Below are 26,083 nucleotides of genomic sequence, written 5' to 3' on the forward strand. Positions count from 1 at the left end.
TTGGCGGCAGTTTTCTGTGGATACAATAAGACAATGAAAGCAGCCAGAAGAAGAGTGGTCTTGGTACTTGTCTCATTCCTACTGTTTGTGACTCATCTTCACACAAAAAAAGTAGTCAGGCTACTCTTAAGAATGTGCTTCAAGGATGCAGAAATAAGGACTTATTTTAGATGTTAATTATGTGGAGAACAACTTGGTAGGTAGCTTTGAAAAGCTTTTAACTATTCAAGGCTAGTTTTTCAGACTATTACAGTACTTTCATACTCAGGCTAAATTATAATATGATATATAAAGTGACATCTCAAGAAGTGATCTACCATTTTTGTTTTACTGTTATCTTTAGTGGACAGACGACGTAAACATAAATGGTGCCGTGGATCTGTCATGATAAAACGGGATGCGTGAGATCAGCAGCATTAGTTCCGGTGCTTAGGTTTTTTTTGTCACTTATTTGGACAAATCACAATTTCGCAGGTGTTAGCATGTTTAGAATTTCAGAAGATGACAGGACATTATGCTCATAGACTTGCCTGTAACATGCAAAGAGAAAGGGTGGAGGACTTTGTTCCGGTTCCGATCCTCGCTATATCTCTTTTCTTACATATATATGGACCCGGAACTTAAGCGAGCATCTGACCAATTAGGCAAGACTTTAGTTCTGGGTTAACCAAGATTCCTTTTACTGTAGTGTTTTCCACAGTGATCATGTTTGATCCACAGTATCTAGATGTACTATTGACCATAAGAGGATATAATGTACTGTATCTGGTTATAAGAGCTTGGCATTATCCTGTCTACATTTCAATTAAGAAAGGTTGCAAGTTATTCATCTCAATGCCATTTCTCATATTAGGGCTGTGTAGCCTTGTTCTTGTCAGTGTCCTGCAACCAACCCCTTTTAATAAAGGAAATCCCTCATAGTTCTCCCAACAGCTCCACTGTTTTATATGACAAACACAATTTGTTGCCTGGCTAAAGAAAGAGAAGAGAGGATAAAGTACAGCTCTGTACCAGACCAGAACCCTCTTTGAACACGGCCCAGGGCCCACTCCGACACGTCGACCAGGAGGAAGAGGAGTGGGTGGGTGGATGTATGTATGCAGACAATTAGACCAACAATTTGCTACTGCAGACCTCATTAGCATGGAGGACAGACAGACAGACAGACAGACAGACAGACAGACAGACAGACTCACAGACACAGGCAGGCAGGCAGGCAGGCAGGCAGGCAGGCAATCAGGCATGAAGTGGTCTACCCATTTTAGATGAAATATCCTTGGAGTGGAACAGTCTGGTGGGAACTTTGTGGGGACATCCCAAAAGATATGTTCCCAAAACGCAAAAACTGTCTAGTTGTGCTGACATTCAGATAATGTTTGTATCAGGGTGCACAAAACATTGCTTTTGATGTTGCAAGAATGTTGACAAAACAGCCTTTCTGAGTTTTTAAAGGTTCCCAGAACAGGATATTACATTGTGGGAACAGTGTGGGTACATTACAAGAGATTACAACCAAAAATGCTCAGTTGTGATGACATTCCTGCAATGTTTAAGTTAGGTTGCAAAGGACACTCCCTTAATTTTGAAAGAATGAAACAGCCATTTTTCTTTACACTTCATATGTTGACAATCGGCATATGATTTAATTCACAGGACAACATTTAATCATACCAACACAACCATATGTTTTTACACTTCAGATGTTGACCATCTGCACATGATTTAATTCACAGGACAACATTTAGTCATACCAACACAACCATATGTTTTTACACTTCAGATGTTGACCATCTGCACATGATTTAATTCACAGGACAACATTTAATCATACAAACACAACCATATGTTTTTACACTTCAGATGTTAACAATCTGCACATGTGGGGTTTGAAAGTGCAGTTCTAGGTTCCCAAGCCAGGTCTTTTATCCTCTGCACCACCATGGAACCCCTCTTTAATCTTTTTTCCTGTATATGGCCGTATGATCAGTCAGGAATTCCATGCTTCCTTTTTAGCCTTCTTAGACATAACTAACCCAGGGAAATACTGGTAACTGGGTTATTCACCATTACTTCACCAATCCTCTTTATGTGCTGTGTACTTTTGGGCCAATGTTTACAAGGTAGTTTACAAGTTAATGAGTGCTGATCTAGGAACACTTATCATGATAAACAAAGGGGGCCATATCAAGTGTCTCAAAGTAGGAGTTCTATGGTTTTTTTTTTTACACTACTTTCTTTTAGTAAAGTATGTCTGAGCCTCCATTTCACTTGTTTCAACAGAATATGTGGGTTTGAGACTGCAATCTTTAGCTTTGACTTAATATCATTCCTTTTTGCACTAACTATTTTGACTCATCACATATGCTGCTGTTACTGTTTATTATCTATCCTGTTATCTAGTCACTTTTTCCCTACCTATATGCAATCATCTACCTCAATTACCTCGTACCCTTGCACATGGACTCGGTACTGGTACGCCATGTATATAGCCAAGTTATTGTTACTCATTGTGAATTTTTTCCTAGCTTATAATTTGTGTATATATATAGATATATTTGTATTATCTCTGCATTGTTGGGAAGGGACCGTAAGTAAGCATGTCACTGTTAGTCTACACCTGTTGTTTACGAAGCATGTGACAAGTACATGTTTGATTTGATTTGATTTCTTTAATGGGCAACTCAACCGACTGGTAGAGCAAGAGTTCCTGAAATTGTAAAACAACAACATATTAGTCATTTAATCATTCTGAAAGGATGTTTGAAAGGTCAACAACATTTGTACATTGTTGTCATATCCCATTTTATACACAGTTAGTACAAAAGTGGTAGAGGTGTGGTTTTGCTCCTTGCTTCAACCGTCTTTGAATGCTTGTTTAAAAAAACAGATTGGACTCTGGTAATGGAAACCGCATGATCATTTTACTAAATGGCATTGGTTGAGATGATAAAATATGCCAAACAAAATTAATGTTTAATTTCATTTAAAATTGGTTGTCAAATTTAGTTCAACCGTCAACATTCCATGAACCTCTACACAACACATCAAACGTGTTCTAGGGACGTTCTTCCAACATCAAGTGAATGGTTTTGTACAAACATTCTACCATCATCAATGGACAGTTTTTGTGTTATGAGAACATTTGCCGCGACCTAACGGATGTTCTGGGAACCTTCACAGAACCAATTTTGGTTTGCTGGGTAGTCTCTTCTAGTCACGTCACTGTTTCCTGAAGAAGGGAGTGAGTGTTGGAACAATATGGCAGTGATTGCTTTTCCTCCCTTAAAGGCATAGTTCATCCAAATGACATATTGGTTTCCTTACCGTATAAGCAAACGTTTGCATGGGGAAACAGTGCTAAGGAAAATAAACCAAAGCATGGATTGCTTTCATACCTTGTCCATAGACTTCTTACAGGGTAAGGAAAGCGAAGTTTTACTTTGTAATTTGGGTGAACTATCCCTATAATAGCCCCCATGAAGATCTCTCTCTCCTCCCTCCCTCCCTCCCCATGAGTATCCATGTGACTCAGGGGTGCCACTCTAGTTGATCTCAAACGGGTTGTTTGTATTCATTATTTATTTAGAGCCTTATGAAAGAGTACTCAATCACGGTTAATTAGCACATCTTTAATTAGGCTGCCTACTAATGGCCTGATGAGTCGTCGTTTAGCTAAGCACAACCTGCTGCTGCTGCTGGCTAAATGACATATCTCACAGGGGGAGAGCTGGGGAGAACACAAATACTGTGAACACTGTAGAGTGGAAAGCACCACTGTACTGGCTTCGAGCTGATAGCTTTTACCAACTCGCACTGTGGAAAGCACAGCTGCACTTTACTGTACTGTCCTATACTGTAAGCCTTTAGATATCAGGTTCTGTTCTGTTTCTGAGCTGACATTAGCATGTACTCACACTGTGAAACATCTGTACTGCACCTCTGTACTGTACTGAAAGACAAGGTCCCTGGTTCCATTCTCATTCTTTTACTCGGTCTTCTGTCTGTGCTTCCTATTGTTCTCCTCTCCTCTGTTCTCCTCTGTTGTCTGTCTGTCTGTCTGTCTATCTGTCTGTCTGTCTGTCTGTCTGTCTGTCTGTCTGTCTGTCTGTCTGTCTGTCAACATATTAAGGAACTGGACGTACACATGTCTCTCTGTTTTCTTCCTACCTCTACTACACTCACCTCTGATCTGTCTCTGCTAAAACTAGCATCCTTTCCCACAGCACTGGTACCAGAAGACCAGGGGACCACACTGCCCCAGCAACATCCTAGTTGTGAATGAATAAACACATTTATTAGATACAGAATAAATGCCTAATAGATTACCCTTGGCTCATAATACCTTATGGAAGCCTAACTACTTATATTGCAAATATATACTGAGTGTATAAAACATTAGGAACGCCTTCCTAATATTGAGATGCACCCCGTTTTGCTCTCAGCCCTCAATTCGCCGGGGCATGGACTCTACCAAACATTAGGAACACATTTGTAATATTGAGTTGCACCCCCCCGCTCCATTTTGCCCTCAGAACAGCCTCAATTCGTCGGGGCATGGACTCTACAAGGTGTCGAAAGCGTTCCACAGGGATTCTGACCCATGTTGACGCCAATGCTTCTCACAGTTGTGTCAATTTGGGTGGTGGACCATTCTTGATAGACACTGGAAACTGCTGAGCGTGAAAAACCCAGCATCTTTGCAGATCTTGACACAGTAGTGCGCTTGGCACCTAATACCAAACCCTGTTCAAAGGCACTTAAATATTATGAATTGCCAATTTACTCTCTGAAAGGCACACATACACAATCCATGTCTCAAGGGTTAAAAATCTTTGATTCCCCTTCATCTACACTGATTGAAGTGGATTTAACAGGTAACATCAATAAGGGATCATAGCTTTCACCTTGATTCACCTGGTCAGTCTACTTCAAGGAAAGAGCAGGTGTTCCTAATGTTTTGTACACTCAGTGTCAGTTCCTGGCTGTCATACATGTCCCCCTATCCTAAAGGTTAATTACTATTACATATAGACTGATGGATTGATTTCCAGCGTTGTGCTTCATTTGACAGTATGCAAATCCTTCTGTCAAGAAGTGACGCCTTTCAAATTTCAAGCTTAAATATCACAAGTACAGTGAAATACCTTTCTTGCAAGCTCAAAACCCAACAATGCAATAATCAATAACAATATATTACTAGAAAAAAAACACACGAGGAATAAGAAATATGCACAATATACACAATAAAATAAATATGTAAGCATTATATATACAGGAAATATTTAAAAAGTCAGTTCCAATAGCGTATTTACATGTGCAGGGATACTGGAGTGAGGGAGGTAGATATGTACAGGGTTAAGAGGACTGGGCAACAGGATATAAGATATACAGAGTAGCAGCAGCTTGCATGTGAGTGGATGTATAGAGTCAGTGTAAATGTATGTGCATATTATGTGTGAGTGAGCAAATGATGGAGTGTTTGTGTGTGTGTGTGTGTGTGTGTGTGTGTGTGTGTGTGTGTGTGTGTGTGTGTGTGTGTGTGTGTGTGTGTGTGTGTGTGTTGGAGTGACAGTGTGTGTGAGTGTGAGTGGGCATAGAGACAGTGCAAATATTGGAATAAAAGGTCAGTAAAGATACAAGGTAAACTTGGTCCGTGTAGCTCTTTAATTAGCTATTTATCAGTCGTATTGCCTGGGGAAAGAAGCTGTTCAAGAGCCTGTTGGTGTCAGACTTGATGCACCGGTACCTCTTAGTGTGAAGCAGCAGAGAAAATAGTCTATGGTTTGGGTGGTTGGGGTCTTTGACGATTTTCCAGGCCTTCCTTTCACACCGCCTGATATAGAGATCCTGGATGCCAGGGAGCTTGGCCCAAGTGATGTACTGGGCTGTCCACACAACCATCTGTAGTGCCATGCGATCGAGGGCGGTGCTATTGCCCTACCAAGCAGTAATGTAGTCCACGATCAGCTCCTTGGTCTTACTGACGTTGAGAGGTTGTTGCTCCGGCACCACACTACCAGGTCACTGACCCCCTCCCTGTAGGCTGACTCATCGTTGCCAGTGATCAGGCCTACCACCATTGTGTCGTCAGCGAACTTGATAATGGTGTTGGAGTTGTGATTGTCCACACAGTCGTGGGGGAGCAGGGAGTACAGGAGGGGACTAAGCACACACCTCTGTGGGGCCCCTGTGTTAAGGGTCAGAGTGGTGGAGGGTATGTTGCCTACCCTCACCACCTGGGGTCGGCCCATCAGGAAGTCCAGGACCCAGTTGCAGAGGAAGGTGTTCAGACCCATAGTCCTATGCTTGGTGACGAGCTTGGATGGGATAATGGTGATGAACACTGAGCTCTAGTCAATGAACAGCATTCTCACATAGGTATTCCTCTTATCTAGGTGGGTAAGGGCAGTGTGGAGAGCAATTGAGATTGGGTCATCTCTGGATCTGTTGGGGCGGTATGCAAATTGGAGTGGGTCTAGGGTGGCTGGGAAGGTGACGTTAATGTGTGCCATAACCAGCCTCTCGAAGCACTTAATGATTACAGAAGTGAGTGGTACAGGGCGGTAATCATTGTGGCATGAAGCCTTAAGAGTTCTTAGGATCAGGGATGATGGTGGTCATCTTAAAACATGTGGGGATTACAGACTGGGACAAGGACAGGTTTTAAATGACCGTGATTATGCCTGCCAACTGTTCTCTGCATGCTCTGAGAACGTGCCCTCGAATACCGTCCGGGCCCGCGGCCTTGTGGGTATTGACATGATTAAAGACCCACATCGGCTTCGGACATTCGAGGTCACCCAGTCCTCTGTGTCTGTGACGGCCCTCACCCAGCGCGATGCTGTTGTTGTCAAAGCAGAATAAAAATGCATTGAGTTCATCTGGTAGAGGGGCATCGTTGGGCAGATCATGGTTGGGTCTTCCTTTGTAATCCGTAATGGACTGTAGCCCCTGTCACATACGGCGGGAGTCAGAGCCAGTGTAATATGATTCCACCTTATTCCTATATTGTCCTTTAGCTCGTTTGATTACTCTGCAGAGGTCATAGTGGGCCTTCTTGTACTTATTCCGGTCTTCGGCCATAGCATCAGGGTTGTCTGTGATAGCTTTGTGTGCAATAGCTCTGCTCTTTAGGTCAGTGCCAACCTCAGTGTTAATCAAGGGCTTTTGATTGGGGAAGCAGTGAACCCTCACCATGGGTACAACGTCGTCAATGCATTTTCTAATGAAGCCGGTCAAGAAGGTGGTTAGCTCGTCAATGTCATGGTCGGAGTCTCAAAAACATATTCCAATCAGCGCTAGCTAAACATTCCTGTAGCATACCCTCTGATTCTGGTGACCATTTCTCAACGGAGTGAATCGCGGGTACTTCCTGTTTCAGCTTCTGCTTGTAAACAGGAACAAGTTTCTTGCTTGTTTATATCAATCAATCAATCAATCAAATGTATTTATAAAGTCATTTTTACGTCAGCCGATGTCACAAAGTGCTATACAGAAATCCATCCTAAAACCCCAAACAGCAAGCAATGCAGATGTAGAAGCACAGTGGCTAGGAAAAACTCCCTAGAATGGCCGGAACCTAGGAAGAAACCTAGAGAGGAACCAGGCTCTGAGGGGTGTCCAGTCCTCTTCTGGCTGTGCCGGGTAGAGATTATAACAGAACATGGCCAATATCTTAAAATGTTCATAGATGACCAGCAGGGTCAAATAATAATAATAATCACAGTGGTTGTAGAGGGTGCATCAGGTCAGCACCTCAGGAGTAAATGTCAGTTGGCTTTTCATAGCCGATCATTCAGAGTTAGAGACAGCAGGTGCGGTAGAGAGAGAGTCCAAAACAGCAGGTCCGGGACAAGGTAGCAAATCTAGTGAACAGGTCAGGGTTCCACAGCCACAGGCAGAACAGTTGAAACTGGAGCAGCAGCATGACCAGGTGGACTGGGGACAGCAAGAAATCATCAAGCCAGGTAGTCCTGAGGCATGGTCCTAGCTCAGGTCCTCCGAGAGAAGTGAGAGAGAAAGAGAGAGGAGAAAGAGAAAGAATTAGAGGGAGCATACTTAAATTCACACAGGACACCGGATAAGAAATATTCCAGATATAACAGACTGACCATAGCGCTCCGACACATAAACTATTGCAGCATAAATACTGGAGGCTGAGACAGGAGGGGTCGAGAGACACTGTGGCCCTGTTCGACGATAACCCCGGACAGGGCCAACCAGGCAGGATATAACCCCACCCACTTTGCCAAAGCACAGCCCCCACCCCACTAGAGGGATATCTTCAACCACCAACCTACTACCCTGAGACAAGGCCGAGTATTGACCACGAAGATCTCCCCCACGGCACAAACCCGAGGGGGGCGTCAACCCGGACAAGAAGATCACGTCAGTGACTCAACCCACTCAAACGACGCACCCCTCCTAGGGACGGCATGGAAGAGCACCAGTAAGCCAATGACTCCGCAATAGGGTTAGAGGCAGAGAATCCCAGTGGAAAGAGGGGAACCGGCCAGGCAGAGACATGAAGGGTGGTTCGTTGCTCCAGAGCCTTTCCGTTCACCTCCACACCCCTGGGCCAGACTACTCTCAATCATAGGACCTACTGAAGAGATGAGTCTTCAATAAAGACTTAAAGATCGAGACCGAGTCTGTATCTCTCACATAGGCAGATAGGCAGACCATTCCATAAAAATGGAACTCTATAGGAGAAAGCCCTGCCTCCAGCTGCTAAGAAATTCTAGGGACAGTAAGGAGGCCTGTGTCTTGTGACCATAGCGTACCTGTAGGTATGTACGGCAGGACCAAATCGGAAAGATAGGTAGGAGCAAGCCCATGAAATGCATTGTAGGTTATCAGTAAAACCTTGAAATCAGACCTAGCCTTAACAGGAAGCCAGTGTAGAGAGGCTAGCATTGGAGTAATATGATCCAATTTGGGGGATCTATTCAAGATTCTAGCCGCCGTGTTTAGCACTAACTGAAGTTTATTTAGTGCTTTATCTGGGTTGCCGGAAAGTTGAGCATTGCAGTAGTCTAATCTAGAAGTGACAAAAGCATGGATACATTTTTCTGCATCATTTTCTGACAGAAAGTTTTTTATTTTGCAATGTTACGAAGAAGGAAAACAGCTGTCCTTTAAATATTCTTGATATGTTCGTCAAAAGAGAGATCAGGGTCCAGAGTAACGCCGAGGTCCTTCACAGTTTTATTTGAGACGACTGTACAACCATCCAGATTAATTGGCAGATCCAAAATATATCTTTGTTTCTTGGGACCTAGAACTAGCATCTCTGTTTTGTCTGAGTTTAAAAGTAAAACATTTGCAGCCATCCACTTCCTTATGTCTGAAATACAGGCTTCCAGAGCGGGCAATTTTGTGGCTTCCCCATGTTTCGTCGAAATGTACAGCTCTGTATCGTCCGCATAGCAATGGACGAACACCGAAATTTACAGTTGATATGTCAGAAGACAAACAATCCACAGAGACAAACTGATATCTTTCCGACAGATAAGATCTAAACCAGGCCAGAACTTGTCCGTGTAGACCAATTTGGGTTTCCAATCTCTCCAAAAGAATGTGGTGATTGATGATATCAAAAGCAGCACTAAGGTCCAGAAGCACAAGGACAGATAAAGAGCCTTGGTCTGACGCCATTAAAAGGTCATTTACCACCTTCACGAGTGCAGTCTCAGTGCTATGATGAGCTCTAAAACCAGACTGAAGCGTTTTGTATACATTGTTTGTCTTCAGGAAGGCCGTGAGTTGCCGCACAACAGCTTTTTCCAAAATTTTCGAGAGGAATGGTAGATTCGATATAGGCCAATAGTTTTTTATATTTTCTGGGTCAAGGTTTGGCTTTTTCAAGAGAGGCTTTATTACTTTGGTACACATCCGGTGGATAGGGAACCGTTTATTATGTTCAACGGAGGAGGGCCAAGCACAGGAAGCAGCTCTTTCCGTAGTTTAGATGGAATAGGATACAGTATGCAGCTTGAAGGTTTAGAGGCCAAGACTATTTTCATCAATGTGTCAAGAGATATAGTATTTAAAAACTTGAGTATCTTCCTTGATCCTAGGTCCTGGCAGTGTTGTGCAGACTCAGGACAACTGAGTCCTTGCTTTCTAAGTTCATTAATTTATCACTGATGAAGTGAAAGCCATCCTCTCTTGGGGAATGCTGCTTTTTAGCTAGCTTTGCGACAGTATCAAACACAAATTTTGGATTGTTCTTATTCTCCTCAATTAAATTGGAAAAATAGGATGATCGAGCAGCATTGAGGGCTCTTCGAAGCTGCATGGTACTGTCTTTCCAAGCTAGTCGGAAGACATCCAGTTTGGTGTGGTGCCATTTCCGTTCCAATGTTCTGGAAGCTTGCTTCAGGGCTCTGGTATTTTCTGTATACCAGGGAGCTAGTTTCTTATGACAAATGTTTTTATGTTTTTAGGGGTGCGATTGCATCTAGGGTATTACGCAAGGTTACATTTAGTTCCTCAGTTAGATGTTTAACCAATTTTTGTACTCCTTGGGTAGGTGGAGGGAGCCTGGATGGGCATCTAGGAATCTTTGGGTTGTCCAAGAATTTATAGCACGGCTTTTGATGATCCTTGGTTGGGGTCAGAGCAGATTATTTGTTGCGATTACAAATGTAATAAAATGGTGGTCCGATAGTCCAGGATTATGGGGGAAAACATTAAGATCCAAAACATTTATTCCACAGGACAAAACTTGGTCCAGAGTATGACTGTGGCAGTGAGACATGCTAGACAAAACCCACTCAGTCGATGATGGCTCCGAAAGCCTTTTGGAGTGGTTCTGTGGACTTTTCCATGTGAATATTAAAGTCACCAAAAATGTGAACATTATCTGCCATGACTACAAGGTCCGATAGGAATTCAGGGAACTCAGTGAAGAACGCTGTATACGGCCCAGAAGGCCTGTAAACAGTAGCTATAAAAAGTGATTGAGTAGGCTGCATAGATTTCATGACTTGAAGCTTAAAAGACGACAACGCAGCCATTTTTTTGTAAATTGAAATATTCTATTGTAAGTGTTAGGAACACCTCCACCTTTGCGGGATGCACGGGGATATGGTCACTAGTGTAACCAGGAGGAGAGGGCTCATTTAACACAGTAAATTCATCAGGCTTAAGCCATGTTTCAGTCAAGTCAATCACATCATGATTATTATCAGTGATTAGTTCATTGACTATAACTACATTGGAAGTGAGGGATCTAACATTAAGTAGCCCTATTTTGAGATGTGAAATATCACAATCTCTGTCAATAATGATAGGAATGGTGGAGGTCTTTATTCCAGGGAGATTGCTAATGCGAACACTGCCATGTTTAGTTTTGCCCAACCTAGATCGAGGCACAGACACGGTCTCAATGGGGATAGCTGAGCTGACTACACTGATTATGCAAGTGGCAGACTCCACTAAACTGGCAGGGTGGCTAACAGCCTGCTTATTGGCATGCACCCCATCTCATTGTAGAGCTAGAGGAGTTAGAGCCATGTCTATGTTCATAGATAAGATGAGAGCACCCCTCCAGCTAGGAGTCCGTCAGTCCTCAGCAGGCCAGGCTTGGTCCTGTTTGTGGGTGAGTCCCAGAAAGAGGGCCAATTATCTACAAATTCTATCTTTTGGGAAGGGAAGAAAACAACAGTTTTCAACCAGCGATTGAGTTGTGAGACTCTGTTGTAGAGCTCATCACTCCCCCTAACTGGAAGGGGGCCAGAGACAATTACTCGATGCAGACACATCTTTCTAGCTGATTTACACGCTGAAGCTATGTTGCGCTTGGTGACCTCTGACTGTTTCATCCTAACATCGTTGGTGCCGACGTGGATAACAATATCCCAATTTTAGCCTTAGCCAGCACCATCTTCAGATTAGCCTTCACGTCGGTAGCACTGCCCCCTGGTAAAGTGTATGATTGCTGAATGATTTTTAAAAAGTCTAATACTACGGGTAATGGAGTCGCCAATTACTAGGGTGTTCAATTTGTCAGAGCTAATGGTGGGAGGTTTCGGCACCTGTAACAGGTGGAGGAGAGACCAGAGAAGACTCGGACTCTGACTCCGACTCGTTGCTTAATGGGGAGAATCGGTTGAAAGTTTCTGTCGGCTGTCTGAGCGACACCAGTTGAGCATTCCTACAGCATTTCCTTCCAGAAGCCATGAGAAAATTGTCCGGCAACAGGGACTGTGTGAGAGGATTTCTACCACTATCTGTACTTATTGGTGACACAGACTCTGTTTCATCCTTTCCTAAACTTAAATTACCCGAGACTAGCGATTGTGTCTGAAGCTGGGCTTGCAGCACGGCTGTCCTCGCCATAAGGCAAATGTTCTCCTGTATATTATGAGTACAGGCACTGCAATTAGAAGGCATAATGTTAATGTTACTACTTAGCTTCGGTTGGTGGAGGTCGTGTAGAACCATGTCCAGGTAAAGCGTCCGGGGTGAAAAAGCGAGGGAAAAATAAAAAATATATAAAACGATTTAAAAGTAAAAACCGTAAAGTTGGCAGTTGGCCAAACATGCTAACTGCCCGGTACTCAGCACTCCATTGTCCCTCTAATCACTCTGACATCACTGAAAATGTATTAAAAATTCTAATCAAACACTTGAGAGGCTATGCTATTGAGTGAGAAAACAGAGTGATGGCCACTAATAAAAAGAGGAGGATCCCATCAGCTTTCTATAGGCTAGGCCTACTACATTTATTTCTAAACTTTCCTAATATTAAGCACTTGGCTTATATTTGCAACAGGAATATAGCCTACCTGGCTGGCATGAAAATAGACCACGGGAAAAGCGTCCTCCAAATGAATTAAAATGTCACACATATATTATTTAGTACATGTAAAGACAAGATTAAATCAAGAATAGTCTGATGGGTGACAATATTAGCCTATCAATTGTGAAATATATATTATCACTTGTGAATGATGCCCAGCATAAGAAGAAATGCCTTTTTTTGTGTGACTTTTTCTAATCATAGTTGCACACCTCATGTAGCCTAGCCTATAGGCCTATATGTTTTAATAAGGTTTGTATCACAACTTATAAGTTTCAAGTTTGGGGAAGATCATTTTCACCTTAAAAATGCACCTTTATAATAAAAACATTACATTCATGAATGCATTTGCGGTCACTTTTGAGAACGGTGTTTTCCTCTTATGGAGCATTTGCGCTTATAGCCTACTACCATGTGCGCATTGCTGCGCTTATAATGTGAAGAAATAGTCTAACAGTCTTTTGGACTATCGGGGATAGTAGATTGACATAGGCTAGTGCTTTTGCTGTTTGTTAGGCCTACAAATCTTTTTGGCTGACGAAAAGTATATTTGGACAGTTCTTCCAAAAGCTTCAATATGCACCGCAGAATTGGATTAGGATGCATGCAGTTGCGTCCCCGACATGTCTGTCTTCACTTGTAGCCTGTGAGAAAGACTTGATCATGTGTATGAGAGCCATGTGAGTGGGAGGCACTTCGGATTGTGCAGCACACTCAGGGAGAAGGGCACAACGCAGCACCCCGGGTCGAAAAAGGCATGGATATTTTTAGGGTGCATTACGACCACAAAGGGGATGCTGCTGTAAAAGTCGAGGCATTATCAAGTGCTTGTCAAATTGTGAATGAGAGACGATTGGAGTGTTTACAGCCTGTGCAAAAAAAACAAAGCAGAGCTCATGCCTTTCAAGCAACTTTTTTTCAAATCATCATTGGAGTCTCATCATGCAGCCTTATAATGTATTAAACATCAAAACATATATCCCACCATTTATGGAACAACCAAAGTTACATTAATAATTCTAAATTAATTATATAGGAGTACCTATTTCTTTAACCGCTCAACATAGAATAGCCACATGTGCGCACTCCCTCAAATCGTTTGGAGAAAATATTTATATTTGACTTTGTTGGGTAGGTGGACTTTGTTCAATTGTATTCTTCATACTATAAAATAATATAAAATAATGCCACGGAAATTATAAGCAAATCTTGTCTGCAACTAGTGTAGCCCACAGCCATTTGGCATAACCACATCAGGATCTAACATAAGGACAACTCAGAGTATGCTATTCTTTTCTTCTGAAATATACTACATTTTCTTCATATCATGCTTCTTTAGACCTGTCTAAAATATATGATGGATTTATTGTGAAGGTGTAGGCTATATTACATGGATTTATTTGACTTTTTAAAATGTGTGGAAGCCAGGAGATGCCAAATGTGTTTATGCTAATTAACGGTCAATTACCGTGAGACCGACAGTTACTTGCTTGACAATCACCGGCTGACTAAATGTTGTGACCGCCACAGCCCTAGTCACGATAACAGCTGAAAACTCCTTTGGGAGGTAGAAGGGTCAGCTTTTGACCATAGATACTTCAAGATGGGTGAACAGTGGGTTGACACTCCCACCGCGCTGGAATTAGCACACCAGTTGGAGTTGATGAAGACGCAAACCCCTCCCCCCATCGATATCCCCGACTCCACTGTCCTGTCCGCCCGGTGAACGGAGAATCCATTGAGTTGGATAGCCGTGGGGGGTATCTTTTCTGAGAGCCATGTTTCAGAAAAGCAAAGAATTTAGCAGTTCCGTGAGCTCCGTTGGTCGGAGATCATCCATTTTATTATCAAGTGATTGTACATCAGCCGGTAGAATGGAGGGAAGAGGTGGCCGGTTTTCACTTCGCCTTAATCTCACCAGGATGACCCCTCGCTTGCCTCTGTAACGCCGCCGTTTCCTCTTGGGTAGCCCGAAAATTGGGTTGGTATTACAGAGAGAGAGCAGAGCAGATGAGTCGAAGTAAAAGCCGTTATTGGGCTAAGTAACTGCTGATCTGATGTTCAAGAGTTGTTGTCGGTTGTAAGAAATAATAACGGATACATTTTGTCAAAATAGAGTAAAAATAACAACCACATAATCACAAAACAGCATAGTTGTGCCGGAGCAAAACGGCGGCCATCCAGTGGCGTGCCAACTTGTTCCAGCGAATGAAATAGGCGGGACTTTCCAGCCTCCAGTGGCGGTGGCTATGTAATGTCATCCGACAACAGAGTCACTCGTTACTACAGCTCATAAACTAAGACTGGCTAAAGAGACTGAGATTTAGAAATTAGAAGTGAATAAACATTGATAAAAACAATTCAAATACACAGACAGTCCCCGAATTGACATTTAACAGAGGATTACTTAGAAATTATTATGCATTAATTCAGTGTTTCATTGTAATACATGACTTGTAATTTAATAAAAAAGCAGTAGCACTGTATTTAATGTCTAATAATAGATGGCTATTGGCTTATGTGTTATAAAAGCCGATCAAAATCATTTTTGGGCTATTGCAAGTTAGTTCCTGGCATATGAGTTCCCCTGAGTGTTAATTAGCCTACTATTTCATATGATATACAGCCAAAATATGAACTGGCAGCAGCAGACTAAATCTGTGTCAGAGTGTGTGACTTTTTATTTTTTCTCCTTACCGCGAATGCACTGTCTTCTGCAGCAGCAGCTGATCTGTCAGTGCTATAAGCCTAGCATCATTTCTCAGCACAGACACAGTCATAGCACTCAGACAAGCAGAACCAGAATTTTTATAAAGTTGGTCAATTTCACCATTTAAAAAAAAAAGTCTAGTTAGATTTCCAGTTCATTATCTGACTGAACACTATCTATAGACTTCACTTCGCCATGCTTTTCCTGTTACCGAGTAATGAGCCCGTCCTCCTATAGCCCCTCCCACCAGCCTCCACTGCATGCTACTGTTGTTGCTTTGTACGTACAGACTACTTTAACGCACCACTCTATTCTCCCGACACCTCGCCTGGATCAGTAATCTTTCAAGTCAACACCAAATTTGAAATCCACTTAACACCAAAACATGTATACAGGAGACGACAGCAGAATCATATTTGAAAAGGGATTAGGAAGTGACGTGTAACAAATAATATGTACTCCAAGTTCAGCAGATCAGGATTATCCTTCATTTCCCTGTGAAAAATAGAATATTGTCATTATATTGAACAGTATGTGAGATCTTCTGTCTGCAGCTGGTGCTCTGGGTGATAGAATCCTATAGAGGACTGTCCAGGCCCTGAGGTACTGCTGTCAGTCAAGACGAGAGGAGAGAGCCTCTACCTCTGTATCTGCCTCTGCACATATTTAGAGAGAGAGAGAGATGGTGAGAAAAGAGAGCAATAGAGAGAGAGGAGAGAGAGAGAGAGAAAGAAAGAATGAAAGAAAAAAGAGAGGGAGAGAGAGATGGAGAGGGAGGGTGAGAAGGAGGACAAGCAGAAGGAGGGAAGGGAAGACGTCAACCCACTATTTGAGTGTCCTTGGAGAGCAGTTTTAATAGAGCCTTTATTTCCAGCCTGTCGCTCACCATAACGAGCGAAATAACCATGTCTGTCCAATCAGCCCTCTCCACCTCCCTTCCGCTCTCTTTCTTTATTCCCCCTCTCTCTCTCGCTTCTTCATCCCTCTCGCTCTTTCTCTCCCTGTCTCTCTCTTTCTTTATCCCCATCTCTCCCCCTGTTTCTCTGTCTCCACCACTATCTCTCTCTCAGTAGCCAAGGAGACCTGTGTTTGGCCTTGACCTGCTTGGAGAGAGAGATGGAACTCTCAGCTCTCTGTTATGTGTTGCTGTTTTTCACTGAAAATAACATATTATACAATTCACGGCCAAGCTAAAATAGAATGTGATTTTTAGACTGGAATCAGGCTGCTTATTGGGATTCACAGTCATAATTCCTCACGCTTTCTTGTACAGTGAGTATACAAAACATTAAGAAAACCTACTCTTTCCATGACATACATGTATGTAGACTGACTAGTTTAATCCAGCTGAAAGTTATGATCCCTTATTTATGTCATTTGTTCAATCCACTTCAATCAGTGTAGATGAAGGGGAGAAGACAGTTTAAAGAAGGATTTTTAAGCCTCAAGACAAATGAGACATGGATTGTGTGTGTGCCATTCAGAGGGTGAATGGGCAAGACAAAATATTGAAGTGCCTTTGAACGTGGTATGGTAGGAGGCAGGAGGTGCCAGGCGCACCAGTTTGTGTCAAGAATCGCAATGCTGCTGGGCTTTTCACGTTCAACAGCTTCCTGTGTGTATCAAGAATGGTCCACCACCCAGAGGACATCCAGCCAACTTGACACAACTGCGGGAAGCATTGGAGTCAATATGGTCCCCTGTGGGACGCTTCGGTACCTTTTAGAGTCCATGCCCCAATGAATTGAGGCAGTTCTGAGGGCAAAAGGGCGGGGGGGGGGTGCAACTCAATATTAGGAAGGTGTTCCTAATGTTTGGTATACTCAGTGTACATTCAATTTACACACACAGCCACCATGTTGTTTTTGCTCTTAATGGTACATTGAAAATTGAAAGATGTAGTTGTGAATACGTGCCTTGCATTTGTGATGACATTTCAATTCAGATGTGACAGGAAGCAGTTAAAGAAGAAGCCTTTTCCGTTTTAGAAGGTATATTTAAAGCCACTGTCAATTTGCCAAAGGCCTCAGAAGTACTTTGCTGTAATTGTGATCAACAGCTGTGGTGTCACATAAAGGAAGTAGAGGGTGAAACGTTTCATTGGAAACGTAACCTCCTGGGCATGTAAGCTTAACAACAGAACAGTTTTAATGAATATACGCTGAAAATAGTTCCATTTGTGTATATTTAGAACTGCATTGCCTCTAGTTTATAAGTAGTGACTAACCGCTCTGTCTTTCTGTGAACAATTCCATGCAGTCAGATTGGATAAACTATGATTTAAAGGCCCAGTGTAGTAAACATTAAGTTTTTCCTGTATTTTGTATTATATTGGGCAACAGCTGCTTTTTAGCAGTGTTATTTCCTTTATAGTTGCTGGTTGAAAATACAATCTACATAGGACCTTCTAATGTGCAGGTTTGTATGGGCGGGAGTTTCAGCGTTCCATGGTGACATCACCATGCAGTAAATTGGTTAATAGGCCAATAACAAAGAGCGTTCCAAACCTCTCTACCAATAACAGCTGGTTTTCAGTTTCCCCCTCCCCACTCAGACCACTCCCTGTCCTAGCAAAATTCTTGCTTGAGAAATAGTTTTTTGCTAAAAAGCTATTTTTGCCCATTTTAATGGAAATCTATTACAGTAAGGTACTTAATTGTTACAGAGAAATTATTTGATATTGATTTAAAATGGCTGCATTGGGCCTTTAAATAGATTCAGCTTTTTTCCCCTTCTTGGCTCGAGACCACATGCCGCTTCTCTATTTCAAAGCGTGTGAAGCTCTGTCAACTGACATTCACTGGCAACAAAGAGCATGAGAGATTTCACTATGACTGAGAGAATAGAGAACATGCTTAATTTCAACCATAGTTATTCCTTTTGGTGTAACCAAATGATATGCTTTTATCCAGAAAACACAGTTGACCGAAATACTTATTTCCTGAAGGAAGAACATCACCATCCCCTAGACTTAAACATGATGTCTATATCTCTCTACCTGCTGTAGGACTGTATACATGTAACGTTTAACCACCTCTTTGAGCCCCAGCATGAATGCATATAGTTCCCTTAAAGCCATGTTGAAATATGTCATGTATAGGAGCATAGAAAACCTGCTGTGTTTGACTTAGACAAACGTTCACATCTCTTAAATAGATAAGGGCCTAATCTCCACGACATTTGATCAATGGTTAATCTGCTGGAGAAATTCTATTAAAGGGTTGAAGGCTCATTAGCCGATAGATCTGAATCCTATTACTGCTGTGGCAGAGGGAGACGACACGGGGAGAGATGAGAGGGGAGGAAAGGAAAGATGAGAGGAGAGATGATAGGGGAGGAAAGGAGAGAAGGAGAGATGAGAGGGGAGGAAAGGTAAGGAGAGAGGAGAGATGCAAAATCTGGATCCCTACAAATCAGCTGGGCAAGACAATCTGGACCCTCTCTTTCTAAAATTATCCGCCGAAATTGTTGCAACCCCTTTTACTAGCCTATTCAACCTCTCTTTCATATCGTCTGACATCCCCAAAGATTGGAAAGCTGCCGAGGTCATCCCCCTCTTCAAAGGGGGAGACACTCTAGACCCAAACTGTTATAGACCTATATCCATCCTGCCCTGCCTTTCTAAAATCTTCGAAAGCCAAGTTAATAAACAGATCACCGACCATTTCGAATCCCACCGTACCTTCTCCACTATGCAATCTGGTTTCCGAGCTGGTTATGGGTGCACCTCAGCCACGCTCAAGGTCCTAAACGATATCATAACTTCCATCGATAAAAGACAGTACTGTGCAGCCGTCTTCATCGACCTGGCCAAGGCTTTTGACTCTGTCAATCACCGCATTCTTATCGTCAGACTCAATAGCTTTTGATTCTCAAGTGACTGCCTCGCCTGGTTCACCAACTACTTCTCAGATAGAGTTCAGTGTGTCAAATTGGAGGGCCTGTTGTCCGGATCTCTGGCAGTCTCTATGGGGGTGCCACAGGGTTCAATTCTCAGGCTGACTCTTTTCTCTGTATATATCAATGATGTCGCTCTTGCTGCTGGTGATTCTCTGATCCACCTCTACGCAGACGACACCATTCTGTATACATCTGGCCCTTCATTGGACACTGTGCTAACAAACCTCCAGACGAGCTTCATTACTCTGGACGGTTCTGACCTAGAATATGTGGACAACTACAAATACCTAGGTGTCTGGTTAAACTGTAAACTCTCCTTCCAAACTCACATTAAGCATCTCCAATCCAAAATTAAATCTAGAATCGGCTTCCTATTTAGCAACAAAGCCTCCTTCACTCATGCCGCCAAACATACCCTCGTAAAACTGACTATCCTACCGATGCTTGACTTCGGCGATGTCATTTACAAAATAGCCCCCAACACTCTACTCAGCAAACTGGATGTAGTCTATCACAGTGCCGACCGTTTTATCACCAAAGCCCCATATACTACCCACCACTGCGACCTGTATGCTCTCGTTGGCTGGCCCTCGCTACATATCCGTCGCCAAACCCACTGGCTCCAGGTCATCTATAAGACTTTGCTAGGTAAAGCCCCGCCTAATCTCAGCTCACTGGTCACCATAGCAACACCCACCAGTAGAATGCGCTCCAGCAGGTATATTGCACTGGTCATCCATGAAGCCAACACTTCCTTTGGCCGCCTTTCCTTCCAGTTCTCTGCTGCCAATGACTGGAACAAATTGCAAAAATCTCTGAAGCTGGAGTCTTACTTCTCCCTCTCTAACTTTAAGCATCAGCTGTCAGAGCAGCTTACCGATCACTGTACCTGTACACAGCCAATCAGTAAATGGCACACCGGACTACCTCATCCCCATATTATTACTTACCCTCTTGCACCCCAGCATCTCTACTTGCAAATCATCATCTGCACATCTATCACTCCAGTATTAATGCTAAATTGTAATTATTTTCACCTCTACCTTCTACATTTGCACACACTGTACATAGATTTTTCAATTTGTATTTTATTTTGTGTTATTGACTGTACGGTTGTTTATGTGTAACTCTGTTGTTGTTGTTTTTGTCACACTGCTTTGTGTTTATGTTGGCCAGGTCTTTATGTTGGCCAGGTCGCAGTTGTAAATGAGAACTTACTTATTTAACCTACCTGGTTAAATAAAGGTGAAATAAAGAAAACATTAAAAGATGAGAAGGAGAGGTGAGGAAAGGAGAGAAGGAGAGATGAGAGGGGTGGAAAGGAGAGAAGGATTATAGAGGAGAAGAGGACAAGAAGAAGGGAGAGGCCAAAGAGAGAAGAGAGGAAGGAATGAGGGGAAGATGAGGAGAGGAGGCCTGAGCTGTGCTCTCCAGGGGATCCTGCTGTGTTCTGTTTTGTCTGGGGGAATCGAATGGGAAGGTCACTGACAGTGCAGGGCCATTTTCATAATGAGGAACTCTGATAATGTATCACACATGCACACAATCATAAAGAAGCCATCAGTGCCTACACAGACACATTTAATCAATCTAAAACCTGGGTCCTCATATTTAGCCCCCACCCTGTTTTCACTAGCATCTCTCATCTAATTAAATATGGGTTTAAATAGTAGGGCATTTTCTCATACGGTGCAGTTGATTCAGATGTTGAATGTATTTACACCTCGTTCCTTTGTAAGAAATGGGTGCTCCCTTCGTTGTTCGTTGAAATAAATTGGTTTACAATAGGCTAGTGATGAGAAAAGAGAAGAGTGGGAGAGATAGAGGGTGGGATACAAGACTTGTGAGCATGTGACGAATGCTGTATTGTGGAGAGCATAATTAGAGTCAAGGTTGAAGCCTGGTTCCTGTGCTCTTTACCGTCAATGAGACCTACAGCAAGAATGGATTCACAAGCTTCCAAGGTCTTCCAAGGGTTTTTAACACCCCTCTTCAGGGGACATTTGTTTTGTGCTGTAATGAAACAAAATCAAGTAAATATGTAAGATTCATTACAATTGCCATGTTCACAAACTGATTTCTTCTATTGATGAACGTACCCGTCTCTCGCTGTGTTTTCATGCCAGATCGATACAGCGTGCATATCCTATCAAATCCTGGACACGCTTTTGTATCAATTATGGATCAGTCAATGTTGAAAAGCCTATCAGGCAAGAATGAAGCTAAGTTCTGTATGCGGTTCCTGCTGACATGATTCAGAACAAAAAACTATTGGAGATTGAGGTATGTTCTTACATGTCTCTCTCTCTTTCTGTCTCGCTCTCTCTTTCTGTCGCTCTCTCTCTCATTCTCTCTCACTCTCTCTCTCTTTCTCTCTCTCTCGCTCTCCTGATAGACATTGATGAGTGTTCTGATGGGTTCGTGGAGTGTAATGACAAAGCCATCTGTGTCAACCTGCCCGGCTGGTACCACTGCGAGTGTCGTGATGGCTACCACGACAATGGATTGTTCTCGGCCAATGGGGAGTCGTGCATAGGTGAGTTGACCCGCCCTTTTTCTCTCAATACTAAAAGAAGCTCCGTGGTTGTAGGCAAACTTCATTCAGCTCGTCACATGATAATGCCTATTGAAATTCCATGCATAGAGTATATTAGCACACTAGTTTGTGTGTTTCCATTATTCTAGTGTATTCTAACATTGATCATAGCAGCATATCTAACCATTGCAGAGATAGACATTTCCTTGGCCTTCTTTTGGCCATTTTTTTGCTGTCTGGTGCAGGTAATAGTGTTATTGGACATACCATTACTGGTACATTTTCCTCCAAATCCCTGTCTGCTTTTTACTGCTCATGGAATCTTTCTGAAACATTCTCTAGTCTAAAGCAACCTGTCAAGGGCTTGTCAAAATGGAAGAAAACCCTCAATCTAGCAGTGCACCTCAGCAGTAACAGTGCTGCAGCTCTGTCTGTCTGCCTGCTATATAGCCTAATTTTACCTGTCAAGTCTACCTGATCGACACAGCCCACTGGGCACAGACGTCAATTCAACGTCTATTCCACGTTGATTCAACGTAATTTAATTGAAATGACATGGAAACAACGTTGATTCAACGTTGATTCAGTGTGTAGCCAGTGGAAGAGCACATTAAAGGGGAAGTTTACCTAAAATCCAACATTTCGTAAGTGAGTCCATATATTGAAACTAGTTTCCCCGATTCTATTTTGGGGGAGAGGCGAAGACAGTAGCCAAGCATTACAAATGAGTTATACGAAGTAAAACAGCAACCTACAAACATATGCTTATAATCTGTAATACATTTTTTATGGCTTTGGGGCTAAAAGTAATTATATTGTTAGGATACTCATGGCCACTATTCTGTCTATTCTTCAATGTATTTATTTTTTATTTAACCTTTATTTAACTAGGCAAGTCAGTTAAGAACACATTCTTATTTACAATGACGACCTGTCCCGGCCAAACCCGGACGACGCAGGGCCAATTGTGCGCCGCATTCCAGGCTGTATCACGACCGGATAAAATAAAACTGTATTTGTCACATGCGCCGAATACATCAGGTGTAGACTTTACCATGAAATGCTAACTTAGGAACCCTTTCCCAACAATGCAGTTAAAAAGTAAGAATTACTGTGTAAGTACTGTGTAACAATGTAAGATGACACAATTACTGTCTAGCTCCTCAACATATGCTAACTGGTAGAACACCTAGACTACAACACAATAAGATCAACTCAAAATGCAATGATTAGACTATACATACGTCCACATGTTCGCTTTAATGCTTTCTCTTCTCAGAGGACGTGCGTGAAGCTAGCCACAATAAGGATGAGCCACAAAAGGGAATTTGCGGTTCGCCTTCAAAATAAAGGCTCCATTGAAAATTATTTAAAACGGATACAAGTAGTGGAATCATGTCATATTTGGACTAGATAATGCTAAACAAGGTAGGAATGTTGTTATTTAAATCCAACAAAATATAATTATTTATTTATTATTATGGTTAGCTTCACACAGGTGGCTGTAGGAGTGTTTACATCGTATTTCCTGTTTGTATCGTTAGTAGCCATCTTCTGCATGTGTCTGTATCTTTCAATGGAAAGCAGTGAAATGTGCCTTCTTTCCTAGATTTATTACATAAGTCCAGCCAGGGACCGATCTCTTTAGGCTACCTGTGATACATCTTTTAACTTTTGCGCCTGCTCCTTCTCCCTCCTATAAAACTCACATGTTACATCAAGCTCCAAATAACGGCATATACCTCACAGATTTGCCCCACGAGAGCGCAGTTGTTACCCATGTCCGCTGTTGTTGCAGTCGGCCACATAATATAATGATATCAAATAATCGCAATAGTTTTAGGTGGAAAAGTACACATTTCCTGACTCAAAACCAATAGTACTTTTGACAAAAGTAAGTCATTTGGCCATACACTTTCAATAAAACAAAGAATTTATTCACAATTTACGGATTTCTCAATCGCTCTTTGACAACGGAGCAGGTCCTGCACAAAGACAAGTCATGAGTCACGTGATCCGTTTTTACAGCTTTTCAGTTCTAGTTTGGAATCATTTGTCTTTTTTTAAGCAGTAAGATGTGTGAATTTATGCATAAGCTACGGTATTTGAACTGCGTTGAGCATATGTGTGAAGTCATCTCTCTTGCTCCCTACAGATATCAACGAATGCAAGATGGAGAGGAACACCTGTGCCAATGACACAGTGTGCTTCAACTTGGAGGGGGGCTATGACTGCAGGTGCCCCCACGGGAGGAACTGCACTGGAGACTGTATCCTTGACAACAAAGTCAAACACAACAGGCAGATCTGGGTGCTGGACAACGATAGGTGCTCCGTCTGCTCCTGTCAGGTGAGACAGAGAGGTAGATGGGTATAACACAAACAATGGTCAGATCAGTGGTGTTCTATTAGTTGACGTTAAACAATATGATGATTGGTTATCAATTCAGTTTGATATATGTTTAACCCAGAGGTCTGAACATGTAAATGCATCAACCAGTTGTTTTTGGAAAACTTGGTTTTAAATTAACCAAAATAATATCTATATTTTCCCTCGTGAATCTACGGCTACAGTCTTGAAACGTTTAGTAATTTAGTGTTTCATTTTTGATAATGTCTGGCAATGCTAGCAGGTGATTATAGAGGATTAGTATGGGTATTGAATGATCAAGCATCACATTATTAATTTGATTACAGAGGAGGAGGGCAGAAATTAAGCTTAAATGAAACGAGTCATTTTAATTGATTGGAAAAATTGAGAACCTGCCTGTCAAAATTAGCAGTATTGAACGGCTGAGTGAACAGAGAGCATAAACATGTTGTTGTTTTGGAGCGGTCACGGTCAGCTAGTAGGGAGCAATGGTAATTTTGAGTGTGTGTAATTAACCAATAACCAAGGTCAACTAGCAAAGATTGTTTGTGGGTTATAGAGCCCAAGACAGTACTTTGAGACTGTACTCGAGTCGTGTGTCGATTGATAGACCATGCATCTGCCCACCCCTCTGTGCAGACTGGCCAGGTGATGTGCAGGAGGATGGTGTGTGACTGTGAGAACCCCACAGCTGACCTGTTCTGCTGTCCAGAGTGTGACCCTCGCCTCAGCAGCCAGTGTCTGCACCAGAACGGCCTGCTGACCTACGGCAGTGGAGAGTCCTGGGTGGAGAACTGCCAGCAGTGCCAGTGTCTGGTAAGTACCAACAATACACAGCCTATAGAGAGATAGGACACACTGTACTCCACTTTAGGAATGAATGTACGGGAGATACTGGACATCAGAGTGGTGGCCAGGGGAATAGTAAAGGTGTGTGTTTACGGGCATGTGCAGGTCCCTGTGTCCACACAGTGGGTGGCCTCGGAGAAGTGTTGTGGATAAGCTTGTTAGGTTGTCCTGGCAATATATAAAACAGAATTATGACGTGTCAAGAGCGTTCTTTATTGAATCTCCCATGAAGAAATGTGCACTGTTTGCATCGACTCTCTCCACTGTGCCGACCTTTTCTAAGGTTCCCGCATCCCTGCTGTTCAAACAACAGGAAGGCTTTTTTATGAGGATTTCACACTAAATCTGACAGAACATCACTACCTACCGCCTCCGATACGCCTTTCAGACGCACTTTACAACCAGATATATTTTTATTAAATGCAAATGTCACGCTTGGCATTCTCCCTGGCCATTCTGCTCCCAGAGAGAAGCAACACTTAGCTGCATTTGTGTCACTATGCCTTTGCGTCGACCCACAAATCATCGTTCTGTCAGCCCTCTCTCTCTGCCGCCCGCCAGTCCCCTCCAGAAGAGTGGTATTACTGTTGGTCATTTTCTCCCTGAGATCAAACAGAGTGTTGTAGAACAGACACACAGACAGCCATGCCACATCACTCTCCTTCTGTGATTAGCATATGAATACAGGGACACAAATGGTGCAGGTCCATGCAGGATTTAACCCGGTGTTTTACCCAAAAGGCTCAGACTTTTCTATTTCCATCTACGCGGGCCGTCACCCGTCTCTCACTTGGGGTCAAAACCACGCCACTGGTACTTTTCAACTGTCATTTATGTAGCAATGTCTAACTGTGAACTTTAATACCTGCCCGCAAAACAACTGTTTTTTATTATGCAGAGGTTGATGATT

General features: G+C 42.6%; 1 protein-coding gene across 2 annotated transcripts in view; it reads left to right on the top strand.

The window, feature by feature from the left end:
• The window catches only part of nell2a (neural EGFL like 2a), a 102,762-nt gene that overhangs the window by 70,868 nt on the left and 5,811 nt on the right, over positions 1-26,083 (top strand). For both annotated transcript variants that reach the window (XM_021567998.2, XM_036952885.1), the window contains 3 exons: positions 21,814-21,954; positions 24,110-24,303; positions 24,964-25,140. In XM_021567998.2, coding sequence (XP_021423673.2) covers positions 21,814-21,954; positions 24,110-24,303; positions 24,964-25,140 — 512 coding nt within the window. The remainder of the gene's footprint in view (positions 1-21,813; positions 21,955-24,109; positions 24,304-24,963; positions 25,141-26,083) is intronic.

This window comes from Oncorhynchus mykiss, chromosome 2, assembly GCF_013265735.2.
Source record: "Oncorhynchus mykiss isolate Arlee chromosome 2, USDA_OmykA_1.1, whole genome shotgun sequence".
Lineage (NCBI taxonomy): Eukaryota > Metazoa > Chordata > Actinopteri > Salmoniformes > Salmonidae > Oncorhynchus > Oncorhynchus mykiss.